Consider the following 24,133-nt stretch of genomic DNA (forward strand, 5'->3'; position numbering starts at 1 on the left):
GGATGGTGTTAAACTTGTGTTGTTGTTGGAGCTTCAGTCATCCAGGCAAGTGGAGAGTATTCCATCACACTCCAAATTTGTGCCTTGTAGATGGTGGACAGGCTTTGAGGAGTTAGGGGATGAGTTACTCGCTGCAGGATTCCTAGCCTTTGATCTGCTCTGGTTGCCACAGTATTAATATTGGTAGTCAAGTTCAGTTTCTAATCAATGGTAACTCCAAGGATGTTGATTGTGGGGGATTCAGAGATGGTAATGCCATTGAATGTCAACAAGCAATTTTTTGGATTATCTCTTGTTGGAGATGGTTACTGTCTGGCACTTGTGTGGCATTAAATGTTACTTGCCACTTGTCAGCCCAAGCCTGGATATTGTCTAGGTCTTGCTGTATTTGGACTTGGACTGTTTCAGTATCGGAGTCGTGAATTGTGCTGAACATTGTGAAATATTCAGCGAGCGAACATCCCCACTTCTGACCTTATGATGGAAGGAAGTTCATTGATGAAGCAGCTTAAGATGGTTGGGCCTAAGACACTACCCTGAGGAACTCCTGCGCTGACGTCCTGGAACTGAGATGATTGACCTCCAACCACCAGAACCACCTTCCTTTGTGCCTGGTAAGAGTCCAACCCTGCAGAGGATTTTCCCCAATTGCCTTTGAATCCAGTTTTGCTAGGGCTTCTTGATGCCACACTCAATCAAATATATAAACTTTAAATTACGTTAAAGACAACCAACATCAGCAAACTTGGTCTAATTAGAAGAAAAATATTGAGTTCAAAATATATTTGCAAAACAAAAAAGAAGTACATTATACAAAAAATGCCAAATCCAAATACTTAAACATATTGCAGCTATGAGTTATGCTTGCTTGCTAAAGAACTTTTTCAGTCAGTAATTTTCTTCAGTCATTTTAAAAAAAAAATTTTGAATACCCAATTGTTTCCAATTAAGGGGCAATTTAGCGTGGCCAATCCACCTACTCGGCACATCTTTTGAGTTGTGGGGGCAAAACCCACGTAAACAGGGGAGAATGTGCAAACTTCACACGGACAGTGACCCAGAGCCGGGATCGAACTAGGGACCTCGGCAACGTGATGCAGCACTGCTAACCACTGGGCAACCGTACTGCCCTGTCTTCAGTCATATTTAATGTGCATTCTAGGTTTCATATCAATGACAACTGAAAGAAAAAGCAAGCTTTTCTGCCAACAGGAGTTATATAGCTTTCCTCAGCTTATTATTCTTATCCATTGATGGGGAAACATTAGAACAACAGGATGGGGAAGAAGAGCACTAGCTTAAAGAAAACAGAACAGCACATGTTTGTGTGATTTAACAACGTAGAGAGATCCTGAAAACTGGTTCTCAGAATCATAAAATCCCTACAGAGCCCATCGAGTCTGCACTGGCCCTCCGAAAGAGCACCCCACCTAGGCCCACCCCCCCCACCCTATCCCCACAACCCAGTAATCCCACCTACCCTTTTGGACACTCGGGGCAATTTAGCATGACCAACCTACCTAACCTGCACATCTTTGGACTGTGGGGAGTAAAACGGAGCACCCAGAGGAAACCCACGCAAAAACAGGGGGAAACGTACAAACTCCACACAGTCACCCAAGGCTGGAATTGAACCCGGGTGCTTGGCGCTGTGAGGCAGCAGTGTTAACCACAGTGCCATCGTAATTTAATTGCTGAATTCTGTAATAGAACAGGGACAACAGAAAGCAGATTGAAGATATGCAATCATTTTTGTAGTAATTTGCAGATAATACTCATTCAAATAGACATAGAAGATGGTAGGTCTGTATCAAACTCTAACAAGTTTAAAACATGAGGGGAAACTTCTCGCCATCTGCTCAGAAGCAATTACAGAATGGGGGTAAAGAAATTCCTGACAAAAAGGTATCTCACCACTAAGAAGCAAAACAAAACATGATTGATGGGAAGTAAAATCTTATATCAAAATGAAATGACCATTTATTTCAAATCACAAGTCAGTTCACTCAAAAGATTACCTTTGTGTCTTTCTCATTCTCTGAAAGAAACATGCTCCACTGTAGGAATCAGCTCAGAACTAAATCTGGAAAAAATAATATGAACTTCATACTGCCAAAACAATGCTTGCATGACTCTCATTTTCAATGTTTAATACCTTCCTGAGCGGATGAATCGGACCTTTTGTTCGGAAAATGTTACAAAAGCATAATTCAATACCAGACTGTATACAAATAAATCTAAAATCATGGACACAGTTGAATTGGATGGAAGGCAGCTGGGCATGTTTGAAAACATGAGTAAACATCATATTTCAGTTAATACTTTATTTAGTGTGATACTTTTTGTCATCTGTTCTATTGAACATTTTAATAGCATAATGCAAACTCAAAAATTTAGAGTTCCTTTTCAGTCTATTAAAAACCACCAAGACATTCTGATTGACATTTGTTCTCTCAGAAATAAGAAAAATTGACAGTACAATTAGGCACACTGTTGACACTGTACAATGAAATGCACAAATTCATTAATAGCTATTTACCATGTGCTCTTAGGTTCCCCCTGTAGTTTACAAGCCGTGCTCGGATGAGGAAATTTCATCCGTGACAAGTGAGTCTTACAAGGAGTGACTAACTAGACTTTTAAAACAAGTCCTTAAATAAACTAACGCATCAACAACAGAATGTAAGTTGTTGGGTTAAGACGACTGTTAAACATACATTTCAAAACATTAAAATTTTTCATTATACAATTTATTTAAATGCACATATGCTAAAGAAAATATTGCACAAAATTAAAATCTCAGTATAAAGTATGTGCATGGGGCCCATTAAAATTAGTTTCCATGAAGATGTTTGTCAGAAATAAGATCTGCTAATATGCATAATGCATTTTGCAGACCATAGTTTCCTGACATTTGCAGAAATGGGCACTTATTTCTGTGGCAATATTTACCAGTACACGAGTGAAAAACATCATTCAGAAAAGGTCTGGTCAGATTAAAATGAGTAAACTATTTTTTTTAAATAGGACATTTAAGGCTAATCTTAATTACATTTGCTAGAGTGGCAACATTAATCTGATCAATCCTAATCAGAGCACTCACTTGTTATCTTGGACACACCCAACTTTAAAGTACATTAAAATCTCTGTACATTAAAATTTACAATCATCTCTGGAGGCTTTACAGTTGTATGAAAATACACGGCTCAGTAACTCCTTGACTAATGGACCAAGCACAGACATGTATGCAACTAAAAAAAAAAACTTTGCTCTATTCAGCTCTTTTGAGGAGTGCAGGCAGTGGGTGGAGTACAACCCAATCTTGTGGTTCTCTCAGACCAGTGATCATGTTTCTGTGTCACCAGATCACATCCACATAAGCCAAATCTCCAGAATACTATTCCTGCCACAAGGATGTTCAACTAGTCCCTGTAGGGTCTTTCAGATTTTTACTCTTTAAATGCTGTCCTTTTTAAAACCAATGTCCATCACCCTTCAAATTCTCTCAAAGGTACACATTGATTTGTGCTGAATTCATTTTTTCCTTCTTCAAATTGGATACACACCAGTTCATTCAAATGCAAAATCATAATTGTGCTTTGCTCTAATCTTGAGCAATATTGCTACTCCCATTTCCAGTTTAAGAGATGATTCAGTGGGTGTACAATTGGCTTTGATGCTAACTAGATACAAGGATACAGCTACAAGGTGCAGCAGTCTGACCATGCATCTACAGCTCTTCTATTGCAAATTAATGCACATTTTCTCGATGAACTATGAAGGCATTATAATAAATATAAACCAGTTATGATACACAGGGATATTATGAGGGAAAAGTGCATTAGAAATCAAAAATGGCAGACAAAAATGTCTTCCGAAGTAAGCCACTGAGTCATGGCTCTGGAGGCTGGCACAACAAAGGTGGCATCATAACAGGAGCTGTGTAGATTTCTGAGCCCCAGAGGAACTGCCGTAACATGGATTGAACTAGGGCAGGTGCGCAAGCCCCTGTCTGCAGGGCACAGTTTTCATGGCTGGAAGCGTCACCTCTTTTGAGAGGAAGCAATTTGCACTGACTGAGACTTCTGCTTGTATTTTTGCATCCGTGATGATCGTGAATGCAATTTGATGAAGAGCTCACGAAACTTGTACTGCGGAAAAAGGGTTTCTAGGAAGCCTTCAAGAAACACATGGGCCAATCTTCGGTTTAACTGACTATGTTGGAACATCTCAAAGACTCGTAAAATGCCTTTGCGTGTGGTTTCAGCACCAATGATATGTTTTAATTCATCTGGAAAAAAAAACATTGTTACTGGTAGTCTCTTGGGGTAATACAAGAGAATATTTTAACTTCCAGGTTAGTGTTTATGAAGTGTTTATTAAACATACCACTCCACCAACCCATTGCATGTTAAAATAAATCTGAAATTTAGGAAAATTATTTATGTGCATATAGAGATAGAAGTATCAATGCTGGGTAACATGCCCCTATTTTTTTTTTTACAAAATGTCCAGAAGCAGTTTTATGTTACATGTGTACTAATTGGATGCTGGATATATTTTCCATTCTCCACAATCACCTTCATGGTAGCTCATTTCAAAATATGGAGTTTGATGACTAGATAATATTGTGGATCAGATTAGCGCCTTCACTTCTAGGATTTGAAATCAGCTCATAACAATGGAAAATAATTTGTTTAGTTGCTCTATTTGAAATAATTTTATGGACACTCAACCGAGTTTTTGATGTATATGCCCTCACACTCCAAATTTGGCAACTTCATTTAGAGAGACTATAAACATGACTGATATGAAAAACTGTATGTCCGAGGATGAAGCATACTTTGGAGAAACAATTATGATATGCCTACTCGCAAAAGAATCAAAGGATTGATTCTGTTGTGATAAAAACAATCAACTATTCCATTTTACATTAAAATCAACCAATAACACACACATAAAAGAGGTATTCAGAAATGGGAACCAATGTCTCCTACCTGGCATAATCACGAGCATCTTAGTTTTAGCTGCCACTCTTGAGCGCATTCTTATTGCCTTTTCCCTGCGTGGGGCTGTCTCTGCCAAGATACCGTTAGGCCAAAATGAATCTCTGTAGACAAAAATTAAAAATCATTTAAAAACTGGTAACAAAACAAATTTACCAAGACTGTGCAACTTTTTTGTTTATTACCTGAATCGTTTCACTGTTTCTGCAACTTGCTCTGGTGAAGTCATCCAATCAACATGATCCACAATTTTTCTAGAAGTGAAAAAAGAATCCACATTGAGGACAAAACTTGGTTAATCTCAAAAATACATTTCAGCATATCTATTAAAACTCTCTTCCCAAAATGAAGGTCAGCCTATGATGGCTCATATGTTTTTAGGGAAAAACCTATATTTTATGTTGGGGTGATGGTCCTTTAAAGAACTAAGCTTCTCTAGATGATTATTTCTGGTAAAGCACCTTGTTCCCATCATGTGACCAGGTTGCCTGGGAAATAAACAATAAGTAAGGGTCAACAAGAGAGGGATTAGGTTGAGAGTATGGCTCTGGTCTCAGCAGGGTTTTAGTCTTTAGTTTTAGAACAAGTTGAGTACAGGAAACATCTATTTCAGGCAGAGTTCAGTTGAAATTCTGTGTGCTGGCTAAGAGTGTAGAACCTTTGATAACTGAAGGATTCTACCAATAGTGAGTTGAACCTTTGGGTTAGCCAAGCTGAGGAAAGAAAAAGAAAGTGATTTGGATGGCAGACTCCAGAGTAAAAGAATATTAGGACCAGGTGAGTTCTGACCCAAGGATGCTTGTGACATCATGTTGTACAGGGAGAAAGAAAAAAAAATGGCAGGACAGCTGGAGGAGATATGAAGGGGAAACCTTGCTGGAGGTACATGGGAGGTCTTGGTTTAATTGTGTAGTAAAATTTTGATTTACATTGTGAACCTTGTGGCTTTATACCTTTAGTAAAGACCTGGGTTTTGGATTCTAAAACAACTAAAGACATTACTGGTCCCTACTGAGACTATAATAATTCCCAAGCATCAACCCTCAGTAAAGATAAAGATGCACAAAAGTAACAAGTTGTAAACATCACCATCCATTTTGAAGTTTTCCAAATCTCAAGCAGGTTTTCTCCAAGGTGCTACAGACAATATTATCTGTCAGGCAGGCATATCCTAGAGCTGGCAGAAACTCCAACAGTCCATCTCAGAATGGATCGAACTTGTTGCAAATGTAGCTGGCTTATTTGTGTTTCAGTTTCAGTGTATTACGTCTCACTAAGTTAAATGCATGTCTGGGATTACATTATGGTGAAAGGCTTTTTATTCATTTGGACAGCTCAGTATTTACAAACCTGTTGATCGTGTCTCCATAGGTAGCTCGGATAAGCTGCTGAAGCAGGTTTTTGATGTTTCTTCTTAACCAGTGGTTTTTCTCCTTCAAGTCAAATACTTCATCCATGAGAAGCAGCATAACTCTGAGAGGAATATTGTCATCAACCTGTTTCAGGAAATAATTAAAAACTGAAATTTGCATATAATCTTGCTAGGCATTCAAAAATATAGCTCTTGACTGAATTTGTGCATTGCCTCGGAGACTCCACAGATCTTTGAAAATGGCGACCAGGGCCCAGAAGTCCTGTTCCCATTTGTAGCATATCCCTTTTCTGCTGGTTTCCATAGCTGTGTGTTGACAATGCCAAGTGCAATTCTTATAGTACTATTTAACTGCTTTCCACAAACTATCATTATCACAGTTTGGGGGGGGGGGGGGGGGTTATATCTTCACAGATTCATTGGCAGCTTAAAGAGGTTATTAAATGATTAGCTAATTTTGATGTGGGGTTATCAATACAAATGCTTGTTTTATAAGAGATTAAGTACTTTAGGAGATTTAAATGTATTGAATAGACTTTCATGAATAGGACTGTTTTTATATAGCAAACTCTAAAAGATATTTATTTTATCTCAGCATGGCTCTTGAGTTCTGCATATGGCATATACTGTGTTAGTTGACATTGGGGGCTTAAAGGCAAAGGGTGGTGGGTGGAGTCATGGATTGCCATGGGAAGCAGAGGTGAGGGGGTGAAGATTAGATGGTCTAATATTTGACCAAATAACTGGGAAGCCCCAGGGCATCAAGACAGGCCTTTTAACTTGCCAGCCGTAGCACTTGATAGCCAATGGCCACTTTCAATCCGCTTCTGGCAGTGGCAGGTCAGATTCCATGCCGTATGCACCCATCTCCCAAAGATGGAAATTTTACCATTCACGACAATTTTTCCCTGAGGCTAGTGCACTAAACTGGGAAATTTCCTGACTCAAGCTGCCCACCTTGGGAGAGAAAATACGGTCCTCAGACACTACACTAAACTGGTGGAAATTTGATAGTTCACTAATTTTAAGATGGGTAATGTTGTCAAATTCTTAATATTCATAATTTGCTAAAATAGGTTATTCCTATGTTCTCGAATATGTCCACTAATGCTCAACAATATTTTTCATAGGACATTACAGATTGGAGCAAGTCCTTGGAAGAGAACAAATATTCATCAGTGCAGTATTTTTCCATTTGTTCTTTATAAATTTAGAGTACCCAATTTTTTTTTTCCCCAATTAAGGGGCAATTTAGCGTGGCCAATCCACCTAACCTGCACATCTTTAGGTTGTGGGGGTGAAACCCACCGAGACATGGGGAGAATGTGCAAACTCCACACGGACAGTGACCCAGGGCCGGGATTCGAAACCAGGTCCTCAGCGCCGCAGTCCCAGTGCTAACCATTGTGCCATGTGCCGCTGTATTTTTCCATTTTAATGGTGAAAATTTAAGCACAGCACTTAGATCGTCGATTTAAAGTATGAAAGACAGTTTGCCTGTTAATTCATGTTTACCTCATTCATTTGGAATGTTAAAGTATAGGACAGTATTTGGTATTTAATTCACTGGCACCAAAATAAAATTCCTCCATGTGTCTAAAATTAACAAAATGTTACTAAAAATGCTTCACGTTCGTGACATTGAGGAGTCTTTACTGACGCTTAGATTGTCGATTTAAAGTATGGAGCAATTTTATCAAAATACAAATGATCCCAAATGCACTTGGTCATTCAGTGCCAGCGTTACACAGAAAACAATACTTGAACATTTGTTGCCTTCCACGAAACTAAAAAGAAATCAATCATCGCAAACAAAATAATATATTTGAAAATACAAATACTATAGCCCGAGTCAACGGAAATTCAGCATTTCCTGATTTCCAAAATTGTTAGAAACAGTAAAAAAAAAAATGGTAACACACATAATCGTCCAGCTGGGCAGAAACACGAATATATTCACTATCTTCTTCTGGCTTTAATGGAGGAACCTGCACCAAAGAAAAAGAACCAAGTATGTTAATTTTATTTGCAAGACTAGCATTAATCAGAGAAAAGATATTCAACAAGTATAAAATTGTGAAAATGTTTTACACACAAATTCCAAACATTCTCCATCATCATGCCTGGCTTAATGAATAAAATTTCCTCCATCCTTAAAACTTTTTGCCACCCGAGATATCTGCACTCTTCCAATTCTGGCCTCTTCCACATGATCATTTTAAATTGCTCCACCATTGTTAACTGCGCCTTCAACAATCCGCCTAAGCTCTGGAATTCCCTCCCAAATAATTTTCAACAGAAGTACGTCCCATTAATAACACAAATTCAGTGAGAACATAAGAACTAGAAGCAGGTGTAGGCCATCTGGCCCCTTGAACCTGCTCCACCATTCAATGAGGTCATGGCTGATCTTTTGTGGACCCAGCTCCACTTTCCGGCCCGAACACCATAACCCTTACTCCCTTTATTCTTCAAAAAACTATCTATCTTTATATCAAAAACATTTAATGAAGGAGCCTCTACTGCTTCACTGGGCAAGGAATTCCATAGATTCACAACCCTTTGGGTGAAGAAGTTCCTCCTAAACTCAGTCCTAAATCTACTTCCCCTTATTTTGAAGCTATGCCCCCTAGTTCTGCTTTCACCCGCCAGTGGAAACAACCTGCCCGCATCTAACCTATCTATTCCCTTCATAATTTTATATGTTTCTATAAGATCCCCCCTCACCCTTCTAAATTCCAACGAGTACAGTCCCAGTCTACTCAACCTCTCCTCGTAATCCAACCCCTTCAGCTCTGGGATTAACCTAGTGAATCTCCTCTGCACACCCTCCAGTGCCAGTACGTCCTTTCTCAAGTAAGGCGACCAAAACTGAACACAATACTCCAGGTGGAGCCTCACTAACACCTTATACAATTGCAGCGTAACCTCCCTAGTCTTAAACTCCATCCCTCCAGCAATGAAGGACAAAATTCCATTTGCCTTCTTAATCACCTGTTGCACCTGTAAACCAACTTTTTGCAATTCATGCACTAGCACACCCAGGTCTCTCTGCGCAGCAGCATGTTTTAATATTTTATCATTTAAATAATAATCCCTTTTGCTGTTATTCCTACCAAAATGGATAACCTCACATTTGTCAACATTGTATTCCATCTGCCAGACCCTAGCCCATTCACTTAGCCTATCCAAATCCCTCTGCAGACTTCCAGTATCCTCTGCACTTTTTGCTTTACCACTTATCTTAGTGTCGTCTGCAAATTTGGACACATTGCCCTTGGTCCCCAACTCCAAATCATCTATGTAAATTGTGAACAGTTGTGGGCCCAACACTGATCCCAGAGGGGCACCACTAGCTACTGATTGCCAACCAGAGAAACACCATTAATCCCCACTCTTTGCTTTCTATTAATTAACCAATCCTCTATCCATGCTACTGCTTTCCCCTTAATACCATGCATCTTTATCTTATGCAGCAACATTTTGTGTGGCACCTTGTCAAAGGCTTTCTGGAAATCCAGGTATACCACATCCATTGGCTCCCCGTTATCTACCGCACTGGCAATGTCCTCAAAACTTTCCACTAAATTAGTTAGGCACGACCTGCCCTTTATGAACCCGTGCTGTGTCTGCCCAATGGGACAATTTCCATCCAGATGCCTCGCTATTTCTTCCTTGATGATAGATTCCAGCATCTTCCCTACTACTGAAGTTAAGCTCACTGGCCTATAATTACCCGCTTTCTGCCTACCTCCTTTTTTAAACAGTGGTGTCACGTTTGCTAATTTCCAATCCACCAGGAATCTAGTGAATTTTGGTAAATTATCACGAGTGCATTTGCAATTTCCCTAGCCATCTCTTTTAGCACTCTGGGATGCATTCCATCAGGGCCAGGAGACTGGTCTACCTTTAGCCCCATTAGTTTGCCCATCACTACCTCCTTGGTGATAACAATCCTCTCAAGGTCCTCACCTGTCATAGCCTCATTTCCATCAGTCACTGGCATGTTATTTGTGTCTTCCACTGTGAAGACCAACCCAAAAAACCTGTTCAGTTCCTCAGCCATTTCCTCATCTCCCATTATTAAATCTCCCTTCTCATCCTCTAAAGGACCAATATTTACCTTAGCCACTCTTTTTTGTTTTATATATTTGTAGAAATTTTTACTATCTGTTTTTATATTCTGAGCAAGTTTACTCTCATAATCTATCTTACTCTTCTTTATAGCTTTCTGTTGCCCCCTAAAGATTTCCCAGTCCTCTAGTCTCCCACTAATCTTTGCTACATATATCCGTAACTTACCAAGAAAAGCTAGGGTGAGTATTAGATTGAAAGAGGCTTACAATGTTGCAAAAAATAATAGTAACCCTGAGGATTGGGAGGGTTTTAAATACTAGCAAGCGGTGATCAAAACATTGATAGAATTGGGGGGGGGGGGGGGGGGGAAGAGAAAGAGCGAGAGTAGATTAGCTAGAAGTATAAAAATGGAGTTGAAGAGCTTTTGTAAGTATAAAAATGGGAACGGCTTAAGTTAACATTCATTCCTTAGAGACAAAGACAGGAAAACTTATCATGGGGAAATGGCAGAGAAGTTTAACAAGTATTTGTATTCACAGTGGAAGGCACAAATTAAATACCAGAGAGGTGGGTGTGATACGAGTGACAAAGTGAATAAAGTAAATAATACCAACAGAGAAAAAGTACTCGAGAAACCCAAGTGACTAAAATCCATCAAATCCCCAGAACCTGATGGCCTACATCCTAGAGTTCGGAAGAGGGAGCTGCCAAGATAGCAGATTTTCCAAAGATCCGTAGATTGTGGAATGGTCCCAGCTGACTGGAAGTAACTACTCAAGAAAACGAGAGATAAACAGGGAACCAATAGCAAAATTTAAAGTAAAAAACAGAAAATACTGGAAACATTCAGCAGGTCAGACAACATCCATTGAAAATGTTAAATAGCAGCTTTGAAAATGTTAAATAGCAGCTGAAACAATAGGTCTACCAGAGACCAACCACCTTGGGAAAGATGGAAATGAACTGTTTGCTGGAAACCATAGAGAGATTTCCAAACACGAGGTCAGTGACTGTCCTGGGAACAGTGGCTTGATGTTCAGTGGAACTTTTTAAATTGCAGATGGAAAGTAGGTAAAGTCGCCATAGTCCCAGATGACCATAGGCTGCTTTTGCCTTTGAGAGGGAGAGTTCACTGGTGGTAATTTAACCAAGGATCACCACACCTCAGGCGAGGGGCAAGGTTGAGAAGGCGGTGCGTTCATGAATAACCTCAGCCAGAATGGGGATTGAACCCACGCTGCTGGCCTCGCTCTATATCACAAACCAGATGTCTAGCCAACCGAGCTAAACCGGCTCGCGAGATGGAAAGCACAAGTCCTACATAGATCTCCTCCACTGATGCAGTAAATACTATAGATGTGTTTTAGTGTTGAGAAGATGTCTGGGAAGTGTTCTTCCTTTTACTGGCCAACTAAATTGCTCAGTGCAGCTGGGGAGATCGAGGTTCAGAGAGGTCCAGGAGCAGAAAATTGCTCGGTGCTGCTGAAAAGATCATCAAGAAAGCTCAACCTGGGAGCAGATCTGAGACAGATTGGGACTAGTATGTCCTTTGGGAGGATCAAATCTATGGCCAGATCTACAAAAGAGAGAAGCTGAGGTCCCTGGTGGGGATACGTGTTCAAAGAATTGTTGAGACTCAGGTGATATCTGGGTGGGTAACTGAATGTGTGTGTTTTGGTTATATCTGCCATTTGGTAGTAACCACAGTTTTCCTGTTCATTCAGGTTTATCTCATTAATTCTGAATGTTAAAGTATTAGATAGTATTTAATTCATGGGCACTATAGTAAAATTCCTCCATGTGTCTAAAATGAACAGATTGTTGCTAAGAAAAGCTTAATGATCGCGACATTGAGGAGTGTATGGGAAGTCATGTGTATGAATGATTGTATTGTGTGTATTGTATTGTCTTTAGTGACGCAAGTAAAAAAAGAAAAATGTTCGGGAATTTATTTTTGTTCTGTTTTCTTGCCCGGGGGGGGGGGTTTAATGTTCCATGCCTCTGGAACTTTTTGGGAGGTGGAAGCAGAGGAATTTGGAGGCATTTATGGCCAGAATGTTGATGTGTGGACAATGTAAGGTCCTGACACATGGCCACATGACAAAGACATTTTGTGGTGAATAAATACTTCATAGCTGACATTTTTTGAACTGCCAGATGGGAGTTAATCAAATACCCAGAGGGAAGAGATCCCGGTCCAGCAAAAGAACCCTACCAAGAAGTCACTTCAAGCAGTGAAAAGGGGCTCATTTGTTTTATCTGTATGATTACATTTCTTCGTCATAGAGGGTCCACCACATTTAGACCAAAATGCGAGAGGGCGGGATTCTCAGATCCTCCACGCAGAAATCGCGCTTGGCGCGGGGGTGGACAATTACCCAAAATAGGCTCCCACGCCAGCACGCGATTCTCCGCGATCGAAGAACCGGCGCCAGTCGCGCAATCGACGTGGCACCGGTCGAGGGCCGCTGAAAGCGCCCCCGCGGCGATTCTACGCGCTCGACGGGCCAAGTGCCCGCCGGGTTCTGCCATCGTGGTTCACATGTGGTCCCGCCTGGCAGGACTTCGACGTTCTGGCTGCAGGGGCCATCCTGGTGGGGGGGGGGGGGACCGATTCCGGGGGGGGGGGGGGGGGGGGGGCGCCACGGTGGCCAGGCCCGCGATCGGTGGCTACCGATCGGCAGGCGCGCTCATTCCGGGGGGTGGGGGTGGGGGGGTGGGGGGGGGGGGGGGGGGGGGGGTGGGGCTATGTTCCTCCACGCCGGGGCCCTGCTAGCCCCCTTGAAGACGGAGAATCACCCCGGACTTTAGGAAAAAGTGGCTCCCGCCCATTTTCCGGGGGCATGGGGACTTAGTCCCCGGAAGGGATAATCCCGCCCAGAAATTCCCAACCTCCATTTGTCTTCAAGGAACTAGGAGACGATCCTTCTGGCCTGCAATGTTAACATCCACTATCTTAAAGATGGTAACAAAACAACATGTTTGTTTCACCCTTCTAGTAACCAAAGTGCATCCTATATCTCTCAAAATCATCATCTTTTTCTTGTGCATGTGTGTAGGTGGTTTGGGGAGTGGATATTTGTTGTTTACATTTTGGGTGCTGTGATAAACATTCAGCCTTTTTTGAATCTCAAATGTCACAGCACCTGGGGGCGGGTGATTAAAACACTTCTCAGAAATACATCTTCTTGTAGTTAGTCAAGAAGTTGGGAGAAGGGGAAATCATCGAACATATTTCCCATGTTTGCAACAGTGTACTCATACAAAGAAAGCAAAGTTAACATGCAGGTACAGCAAGCAATTAGGATGACAAATTGCACATTGGCCTTTATTGGAAGGGTATAAGGGTACAAGAATAAGAAAACGCTACAATTTTATTTTATAGGACATTGGTGAGACCACACCTAGAATACTGTGCACACTTCTGGTATCCACACATCTAAGGATGGGTATATTTGTCTTGGAGGCAGTATAGCAAAGGTTTGATAGATCAGTTCTTGGGATGAGAGGGTTTTTGGAATGAGAGGGTTCTGCTATGATGACAGGTTGAGTAAATTGAGCTTATACTTACTGGAGTTGAATGAGAAGAATTATTGAAACATACTACAATATTTTGAAGGGGCCCGATTTGGTAGACATTGAGAGGTTGTTTCTTCTGGATGGAGAATCCAGGGCACTGAGAACAGCCCAAGGATAAATAACTGAGATGAGGAAAAATCTTCACTCAGTGGGTTGTGAATGTTTGGAATTCCCTAGGCCAGAGTGCTGTGGTTGCTCCACCAATGAGTATATTCTTTAAGGTTAAGATGTAAGATGTTAGATTATGTCTCAGGGAATGATGGGATACCGGGATCAAGCAGGCAAGTGAATTGAGGTAGAAGATCAGCTGTGTTCATACGGAATAATGGAACAGGCTCAAGGGGCCATACGGTCTACTCCTGCGCCCATTTCCTTTGTTCGCATAAACATCCACCTCTCTTTCTTCCTTTATAACACTTCTTAAAACCCATCTTTCATCTGCACCACGTGGCTATGTTTGAAGTGCACTCGGGCATTTTACTATATTAATCAAATAATTATTGGAATACCTTTGAAAACGTATGCCTAATTTCATGTCCCAACTTATCCATATTGTCTGATACTTTTGTCATTCCTTCTGCCAGACTGTCTGGAATTGACTTTACAACATTCGAAACATTTCTCATTGAGTTACGAAGGGGATTTACAAGCGTGTCCATCTGCAAAACACAAACAAGATGCAGACCAAGTATTAACCATAAAGAATTAACCATGACTCCGTAAAAAGATTTTCTGTAAATTGAACTGTATTTAAGGATGATCAGAAAAGCATTTTCATACATAAAATTTTAACGAATTACCATTATGAAGGCAATGCATTCTGACAAATCTCCCAATCACAAAATTGTCTGAGTTTATAGCTTTCTTTCAATAAAATTTTGGAAAATGTTTATTAGTAGTGTGACCCATCATTTTAGTGACACTATCAGGTCAAACGGCAACAATCCTTCTGCTAAGTAGATGAACCCAGAACTCTGGAATCAGTTTATAGCCAGTTTAATATTATATGGTAAAAATGAATACTGAATTGGCAGATACAGCGGAGGTAATATTTGTAAGTATTGACAAAACAGAACAAATTCGGGAATCAAGGTGGTACACAAACAATCCATTGGAGCAGTTTAATTTTTTTAATGCATGATGCATGTACTGTTAGAGTTAATGGGCCATTAGAATTAAAAAGAGACCTTCTGGTGTTCGTGCTCAGACCGAATTAATTGAAATTAAATTGAGATGGAAAATGTATTATTTCCCTCTTGAACCTAGTTTCACATACAGCACAAGCTGGAAAAAGTTTAACTCCTGAACAATTAAAAGCAGAAATTAAAACACAACAGAGCCAAAGTGCTGCAGACACTACGTGTTTGTGTAAAGAAATGTCACACAGGAATAATTTGTGGTTGACATTTGCAGATGTAGGGAGATCATTTCTCTACAATGATAGGTACACAATTGTTATTTTGTTGAGCATTTAAACAGTCAGTTACAATGCTCATATCCCTGCACACACATGATCTTTTTCCAATTGGGAAATTTTGTGAAGAAAGCAGATGAGACACTGTTTTCTTCAAATATTAAAACTGAGAAAATGTCTTGATTGTTTGATTTTCAAATAGGGGTGCATTTAAGAGTTTCTGCCCTCCATCAACCTTAAACCCAAAAAGGATAAGCCGATTGGATCCTAAGGAGAATGAATGAAACTCCCTCCTTCAGAGGGACTCACTGCATTCGTGTAAATGCACCCTAAAATATGATAGGATTATTTAAAATAAAAACAGTAAATGTTGGAAAGACTCAGTCTGGCAGCATCTGTGGAGAACAAAATAAGGTTAACATTTATGTCTGTAAGAGGCATACAAATTCAAAACGCTAACACTTTCTCTCTCCTGTAAGGACCCTTCCTGCTGATTCCCTTATTTCCCAGTTCTTTTACTTTGTATTTATCATTTTTATCCATGGATATTTAATGCACATATACCTTTAAGTCGAGCAGAGGATGTAAGGAACTCAAAAGTTGCAAAACGGTACACCTTGCTGTGGAGGTTTAGTTTCTGAACAGAAAAACTCGACTTTTGCCATCTGAGTGATTGGAGGGATTTGTTTTGATTGGCTGGCTGGTGGCCAATGAATTGACAAAAGGCTGTATTCTGCCTGGTGACAGGCAGTGATTGGGTTCTACCCGAGTGCGATGGTTTTCAGAGGACGCAAGAAGTCACAGTTGGATCCTGGACCCTGAGAAAAGCTGCTCTCTCTCTCAAAAATACTGTCTTTCTACTGGTTTCTGAACCTGCAGAGAATTTGAATCTCCAGTAAAAACCATTACGGACTGAAAAGAAACCTCCAACTGAAGGCCTAGATTGAAGAAAGGTGCCCATGTCCAACAAAGGCTCTTATCCTTTTACTTTCATCATTATTTTATACCCCTCTTTCTCCTCTATGTTTATCTATCTTGTGTGTGTATGTGTGTGTGTATATACAGATGGTGGGGCGAGCTAAGGGGGGGGGGGTAGATAGGAATTATAGAATAGTTAACCAGTTGTATTTGCTGCATATTTAATTATAGTTATTGCTATTAATAAATCCTAGATTGAATCATAGAATTTACAGTGCAGAAGGCCATTTAGCCCATCGCGTCTGCACCAGCCCTTACAAAGAGCACCCTACTGATGCCCACGTATCTCGCCTATTCCCGTAACCCAGTAACCCCATCTTCACATGTTTTGGACACACAGGGCAATTTAGCATGGCCAATCCACCTAACCCGCACATCTTTGGACTGTGGGAGGAATCCGGAGCACCCGGACGAAACCCACACAGACAGGGGGAGAACGTGCAATCTCCACACAGACAGTGACCCAGCTGGGAATCGAACCTGGGTTCCTGGAGCTGTGAAGCAACTGTGCTAACCACTATGCTACCGTGCTGCCCAGAAATTGTGCTTAAATTTACAAACCTGGTGACTGTAGTTATTCGGCAGCCAAAGACCCGAGACTTAGGGTATTTTCTAAGAATTGTTAATTTCAATTATGTTGCGACTCTGGGTCAAGTGGGGCTGAAACTGACCTCACACTAGCCTACCAAACTTTCCAAAATGTTCTGGTTTATTTTCAGATTTCTAGCACTCGTAGTATTTTGCTTTTATCACAGCCTTATTTAACATCTGCAGCATTTAATTGCGATAAGCACAAATCTGATAAAATCTGCCATGGCATGCCAAAACTCAGTGATGTACCACTATAACAGGCGAGGTACAAAGACACAGGCTTGATTTAACTTACACCAGAATCATGCCTATTGGTGCTCTTCAGTGTTTCAGGGTCAGCAAGAAAGCATCTAATATGCAAAAAATGAATGGGAAATATTTTTGATGGTAACCTGCTCCACTCAGTTGGAAAACCTGATACCTAACGGTCCTCTGGAGAGTGGCAGGGATTGCCCTGGCCCACCTGCTTAAACTCCATAGTTTTCTTCTTGGACCCATGTAAGGAATGATGATTTTTTAAAAAGTGTTAGATTCTTGCTTTGGAATGCAGGCCACTTCTTTTCCTGGATGACATGGTAGGTCCCATTATGTTCACTGAAGGCATGTACACCTCAACTCACTAACCCTAAAGCCAGCCTGCAGTTCAAAATTTGGTCTGGACTTTGCAGGGAGAATGTGAACTGTCAACATAGGGGGTATCCATTCCTGACTCTGCCTCTTAGCACCATTTTCCATGTAAAGGGTGGATGGAGGTTGTGCCCTGAAAAGGCTGGTTCAAAATTCCAGGAACCTACTGTAATTGGGCCATTGCTGTTTTCCAATGGATTTTACCAGAATGCAAGCATGTAAAATCACTCCATGGATTCAGGTCATGGACTATAGATATTTCCCTGTTTTTTTCAATATCAAAAAAAAAAAGTGTCATTTTTGAAATACGCACTTCCAAGGGGAGCTTTGCTTTGTGTGGTCACAAATTGATAGTTCAGGCAAACAAACTCAATTTAGTTGCAATGAAGACAAGCATGAATTTACTTTTCAGTTTATTAAATTGTGGAAAATAGAAATAGTTCAAGTACATTCATGCCATTTGTACAAGTCAAATATTAAATTCATAATTTTTGAAGACGTAGGATCACATTATTGAGAACAGCAAAACAAACAATACGAATTAAGAGCTGTTGATAAGCAACATTACATCAACTGACCAATAGATGGCAGGCTTACCTTACGAGCAAAATCTCCTTTCCCCTTGTTATAGGCTTTATTCTCCAGAAAGTCATTCACATATGGAATCAAAGCTGGGCAAGCTTTTATTATTTCAGGATTGATTAACAACTAATCAAAGCAGAAAATAGCTTGAGTAAGCATGTTTCAATCATTTATTACCAGATTCATTTTGAATTCTACTCAACAAGCCAATTCTTTTGAAAAGATACACTTGAGATCACTTAAAAGTTACCTCCTGTTATTACCACTTAAAGGCTCAACAACGAGTGTCTTAATTATTTATGGTTTAACACTCCCCAGTATCAAAATGTGTGCCTAAAAACACCTTTAATTAATTTCAAGTTTCTTGCCAATGAGTTATCATCTATAATGACTTAGCTGTTCATTTTTGGTGCAGTTTCTGTTTCTAATGTCTAAAGGTTTCTCCCTTAGGCACAAGTTGAGCATTATTATCTGTTGTCCCAATCATTATGTTGACAATGATTCCAGTAGAGTATCACAAGTAAGGAGATTACAGAATGCACCTAAAAGCAGCAACCATGAACTATGGCTTTTTGAACAGTGACTACAAGTTTGATTTTACCTGCAAGTACGTATTGAGGTCTTTTTTCCGCTTTCCCAAGAAATCTTTATCCATGTTATTAAAGGTCCTTTTCCCAGGAAGTTTGAGCAAACTTGAAAGGTTTTCAAACTGAATAAAGGAAATGCTGCATTTAATTTCTTACAGTACAGTGCATAACATATTTTCTCTCTCAACATTAGACTGATGTTAATATTTGCATGCTTAATTTAGCGTAATAGATTATAAATATTTAAGCAACTACATGTTCCATATAGCATTAACTCTGCAAATGAACTTTCAATGGTACATTCAAACCACAGCTGTTAAAATGTGTATTAATCCACTTATTCTTGTTTCCAGGTGTTAAATTGTAAGAATGTAGCCAGATTAGTACAGGGCAGGGCAGAGGGTACAGCTTTTGTCAACTGCTCCTTTTCAGTGGCAGCTGTTCAGTTTTTAGTCTTGCCAAGTTTCATGCATTTCATGCGATACTTTAACATTTGCTCTGTTTCCCAAGAATAATTTTGAGTTCTCATGCTTGGTGGCCACAGGTCTAATGCTGAAAATTCTATAATTCGTTGGACTCAGGATTGGTCACATACATTACACTCTTAAAAGACTCCATGCATGTCATGCAGATGCAAAATGTATGCACAAATAATTGCAGAATCTTGCAAAGCCAAATTGAAGACTTTTTTTTCATCTTGGGTGCGGACGTGTGGAGGAGGGATAAAGTATCTTCCAAATGTAAACCTAGCTTAAACAATGATCTGACTTTGCCAAGGATGGAAGTACAATTAGTGTGCAACTGCTATTAGTTATCACTATTATACATAGATTTAAAAACATTTTTTTTTTTTTTTTTTAAACAGTGCAGAAGGAGGCCACCCGGCCCATCGAGTCTGCACCGGCTCCTGGAAAGAGCACCCTACCCAAGGTCAACACCTCATCCCTATCCCCAAAACCCAGCAACCCCACCTAATACTAAGGGCAATTTTGGACACTAAGGGCAATTTATCACGGCCAATCCACCTAACCTGCTCATCTTTGGACTGTGGGAGGAAACCGGAGCACCCAGAGGAAACCCACGCACACACGGGGAGGACATGCAGACTCCGCACAGACAGTGACCCAAGCCGGAATCGAACCTGGGACCCTGGAGCTGTGAAGCAATTGTGCTATCCACAATGCTACCATGCTGCCCTTAAGAAAAAATTAATCTACACTATATCATTCTACCGTAATCCATGTACCTATCCAATAGCTGCTTGAAGGTCCCTAATGTTTCCGACTCAACTACGTCCACAGGCAGTGCATTCCATGCCCCCACTACTCTCTGGGTAAAGAACCTACCTCTGACATCCCCCCTATATCTTCCACCATTCACCTTAAATTTATGTCCCCTTGTAATGGTTTGTTCCACCCGGGGAAAAAGTCTCTGACTGGCTATCTATTCCCCTGATCATCTTATAAACCTCTCTATCAAGTCGCCCCTCATCCTTCTCCGTTCTAATGAGAAAAGGCCTAGCACCCTCGACCTTTCCTCGTAAGACCTACTCTCCATTCAAGGCAACATTCTGGTAAATCTCCTTTGCACCTATTCCAAAGCTTCCACATCCTTCCTAAAATGAGGCGACCAGAACCGTACACAGTACTCCAAATGTGGCCTTACCAAAGTTTTGTACAGCTGCATCATCACCTCACGGCTCTTAAAATCAATCCCTCTGTTAATGAACGCTAGCACACCATAGGCCTTCTTCACAGCTCTATCCACTTGAGGGGCAACTTTCAAAGATGTATGAACATAGACCCCAAGATCTCTCTGCTCCTCCACATTGCCAAGAACTCTACCGTTAACCCTGTATTCCGCATTCATATTTGTCCTTCCAAAATGGACAACCTCACTTTTCAGGGTTAAACTCCATCTGCCACTTCTCAGCCCAGCTCTGCATCCTATCTATGTCTTTTTGCAGCCGACAACAGCCCTCCTCACTATCCACAACTCCACCAATCTTCGTATCGTCTGCAAATTTACTGACCCACCCTTCAACTCCCTCATCCAAGTCATTCATGAAAATCACAAACAGCAGAGGACCCAGAACTGATCCCTGCAGTACGCCACTGGTAACTGGGATCCAGGCTGAATATTTGCCATCCACCACCACTCTCTGACTTCTATCGGTTAGCCAGCTCGTTATCCAACTGGCCAAATTTCCCACTATCCCATGCCTCCTTACTTTCTGCATAAGCCTACCATGGGGAACCTTATCAAATGCCTTACTAAAATCCATGTACACTACATCCACTGCTTTACCTTCATCCACATGCTCGGTCACCTCCTCAAAGAATTCAATAAGACTTGTAAGGCAAGACCTACCCCTCACAAATCCATGCTGTCTATCCCTAATCAAGCAGTGTCTTTCCAGATGCTCAGAAATCCTATCCTTCAGTACCCTTTCCATTACTTTGCCTACCACTGAAGTAAGACTAACTGGCCTGTAATTCCCAGGGTTATCCCTAGTCCCTTTTTTGAACAGGGGCACGACATTCGCCACTCTCCAATCCCCTGGTACCACCCCTGTTGACAGTGAGGACGAAAAGATCATTGCCAACGGCTCTGCAATTTCATCTCTTGCTTCCCATAGAATCCTTGGATATATCCCATCAGGCCCGGGGGACTTGTCTATCCTCAAGTTTTTCAAAATGCCCAACACATCTTCCTTCCTAACAAGTATTTCCTCCAGCTTACCATCTGTTTCACACTGTCCTCTCCAACAATATGGCCCCTCTCATTTGTAAATACAGAAGAAAAGTACTCGTTCAAGACCTCTCCTTTCTCTTCAGACTCAATACACAATCTCCCGCTACTGTCCTTGATCAGACCTACCCTCGCTCTAGTCATTCTCATATTTCTCACATATGTGTAAAAGGCCTTGGGGTTTTCCTTGCTCCTACCCGCCAAGATTGTTCATACCCTCTCTTAGCTCTCCTAATCCCTTTCTTCAGTTCCCTCCTGGCTATCTTGTATCCCTCCAGCGCCCTGTCTGAACCTGGTTTCCTCAGCCTTACATAAGTCTCCTTCTTCCTCTTAACAAGACATTCAACCTCTCCTGTCAACCATGGTTCCCTCACTCGACCATCTCTTCCCTGCCTGACAGGGACATACATATCAAGGACACGTAGTACCTGTTCCTTGAACAAGTTCCACATTTTACTTGTGTCCTTCCGACAGCCTATGTTCCCAACTTATGCACTTCAATTCTTGTCTGACAACATCGTATTTACCCTTCCCCCAATTGTAAACCTTGCCCTGTTGCACACACCTATCCCTTTCCATTACTAAAGTGAAAGTCACAGAATTGTGGTCACTATCTCCAAAATGCTCCCCCACTAACAAATCTATCACTTGCCCTGGTTCATTACTAAGTACCAAATCCAATATGGCCTCCCCTCTGGTCGGACAATCTACATACTGTGTTAGAAAAGCTTCCTGGACACACTGCACAAACACCACCCCATCCAAAGTATTTGATCTAAAGAGTTTCCGCTCAATGTTTGGGAAGTTGAAGTCACCCATGACTACTACCCTGTGACTTCTGCACCTTTCCAAAATCTGTTTCCCCAATCAGTTCCTCCACATCTCTGCTACTATTGGGGGGCCTATAGAAAACTCCTAACAAGGTGACTGCTCCTTTCCTATTTCTGACTTCAACCCATACTACCTCAGCAGGCAGATACTCCTCGAACTGCCTTTCTACAGCTGTTATACTATCTCTAATTAACAATGCCACCCCCCACCTCTTTTACCACCCTCCCTAATCTTATTGAAACATCTATAACCAGGGACCTCCAACAACCATTTCTGCCCCTCTTCTATCCAAGTTTCCGTGATGGCCACCACATCGTAGTCCCAAGTACCGATCCATGCCTTAAGTTCACCCACCTTATTCCTGATGCTTCTTGCGTTGAAGTATACACACTTCAACCCATCTCCGTGCCTGCAAGTACTCTCCTTTGTCAGTGTTCCCTTCCCCACTGCCTCACTACACGCTTTGGCGTCCTGAATATCGGCTACCTTAGTTGCTGCACTACAAATCCGGTTCCCATTCACCTGCCAAATTAGTTTAAACCCTCCCGAAGAGTACTATAAAACCTCCCTCCCAGGATATTGGTGCATCTTCAAAAATGTTAAAAGAGGATATATTTTCTTTTAACTTAGTCCCAACAGGGACTTCCGGGTGCGGCTATGCAGAGCTAGGTCGCATATTCGGTAGCTCCCGCTTGGAACGGACTTTTGGGCTCTTTTACAGGGCCCCCACGGTATTTGTTTGACATTTCCCGGTGTGGCAAGAAGACTGCAGCATTCCTCTGACAGTGTCCCCCAGGAATGTTATGTCTTTTGGCTACCAGACCCGGCAGAAACAGTAAAAGATTTGGCTTTGGCTGCAGGTTTAGACAAGTCTCTTCCAGCATGCAGGCGGGGGAAGGGCAAGCTTAAAGCTGCAATCTGACTTGACTCTATCAAAGGTGAATTCTAGCAGCAGAGGGAACAACTATGAAAAGATCTACCAAGGCCATTGAAGAAGCAGGGACGAGGCTTCCGGTGGCGGCCATGGAGGAGTAGGTCGCGCATTCGGCAGCTCCCGTCTGGAACTGACTCTCAAGACCTTTTTCAGGAGTTTCCATAGACTTTTTAAACGGACCATAAGTGTAACGGCCAAAGGAGCGGCACTGGAGCAACGGGAGAAGCGAGGGAAAGAAAACAAAATGGCGGCGGCCAGGGACAAAGGGGAGCTGCAGGAGTTCATCAAGCGCTGCTTCGAGGAGCAGCGCGAGGAGATGCGCAAGGAGATGTTGGCGCCTATGCTCTCGGCAATTGAAGGACTCGGGATCACCCAGAAGGTCCACGAAGCTAAGATCCAGGAGGTACATAACAGAGTCAGTCAGAACGAGGATGAGCTCGTGGGCCTGGCGGTGAGAGTGGAGCAGAACGAGGCGCTACACAAGAGGTGGGCGGGAAGACTCGAAGACCTGGAGAACAGGTCGAGGAGAAAGAATCTGCGAATCCTGGGTCTCCCTGAGGGAGTGGAGGGGGCTGATGCCGGGGCATACGCGAGCACGATGCTCGAGGCGATGATGGGCACGAAGGCCCCTTCGAGGCCGCTGGAGTTGGACGGGGCACATCGGGTGCTGGCGAAGAAGCCCCAGGCAAATGAGCCGCCAAGGGCGATGGTGGGGAGGTTCCACCGGTTCACGGACAGAGAGTGGGTCCTGAGATGGGCCAAGAAGGAGCGGAGCAGTAAGTGGGACAATGCAGAGATCCGAAT

General features: G+C 41.8%; 1 protein-coding gene across 5 annotated transcripts in view; it reads right to left on the reverse strand.

The window, feature by feature from the left end:
* Positions 1 to 2,309: 2,309 nt before the first annotated feature.
* snx13 (sorting nexin 13) overlaps positions 2,310 to 24,133 on the reverse strand; it is a 235,407-nt gene continuing 213,583 nt past the window's right edge. For 4 of the 5 annotated variants that reach the window (XM_072509178.1, XM_072509181.1, XM_072509177.1 and 1 more), the window contains exons 19-26: positions 18,828 to 18,935; positions 18,242 to 18,352; positions 14,544 to 14,693; positions 8,301 to 8,366; positions 6,357 to 6,502; positions 5,192 to 5,260; positions 4,998 to 5,110; positions 2,310 to 4,291 (exon numbers count right to left, since the gene is read on the reverse strand). In XM_072509178.1, coding sequence (XP_072365279.1) covers positions 4,044 to 4,291; positions 4,998 to 5,110; positions 5,192 to 5,260; positions 6,357 to 6,502; positions 8,301 to 8,366; positions 14,544 to 14,693; positions 18,242 to 18,352; positions 18,828 to 18,935 — 1,011 coding nt within the window. In that variant the 3' untranslated portion in view covers positions 2,310 to 4,043. The remainder of the gene's footprint in view (positions 4,292 to 4,997; positions 5,111 to 5,191; positions 5,261 to 6,356; positions 6,503 to 8,300; positions 8,367 to 14,543; positions 14,694 to 18,241; positions 18,353 to 18,827; positions 18,936 to 24,133) is intronic. The other variant, XM_072509180.1, reaches the window with a different exon arrangement.

The sequence above is a fragment of the Scyliorhinus torazame genome, chromosome 6, assembly GCF_047496885.1.
Source record: "Scyliorhinus torazame isolate Kashiwa2021f chromosome 6, sScyTor2.1, whole genome shotgun sequence".
Lineage (NCBI taxonomy): Eukaryota > Metazoa > Chordata > Chondrichthyes > Carcharhiniformes > Scyliorhinidae > Scyliorhinus > Scyliorhinus torazame.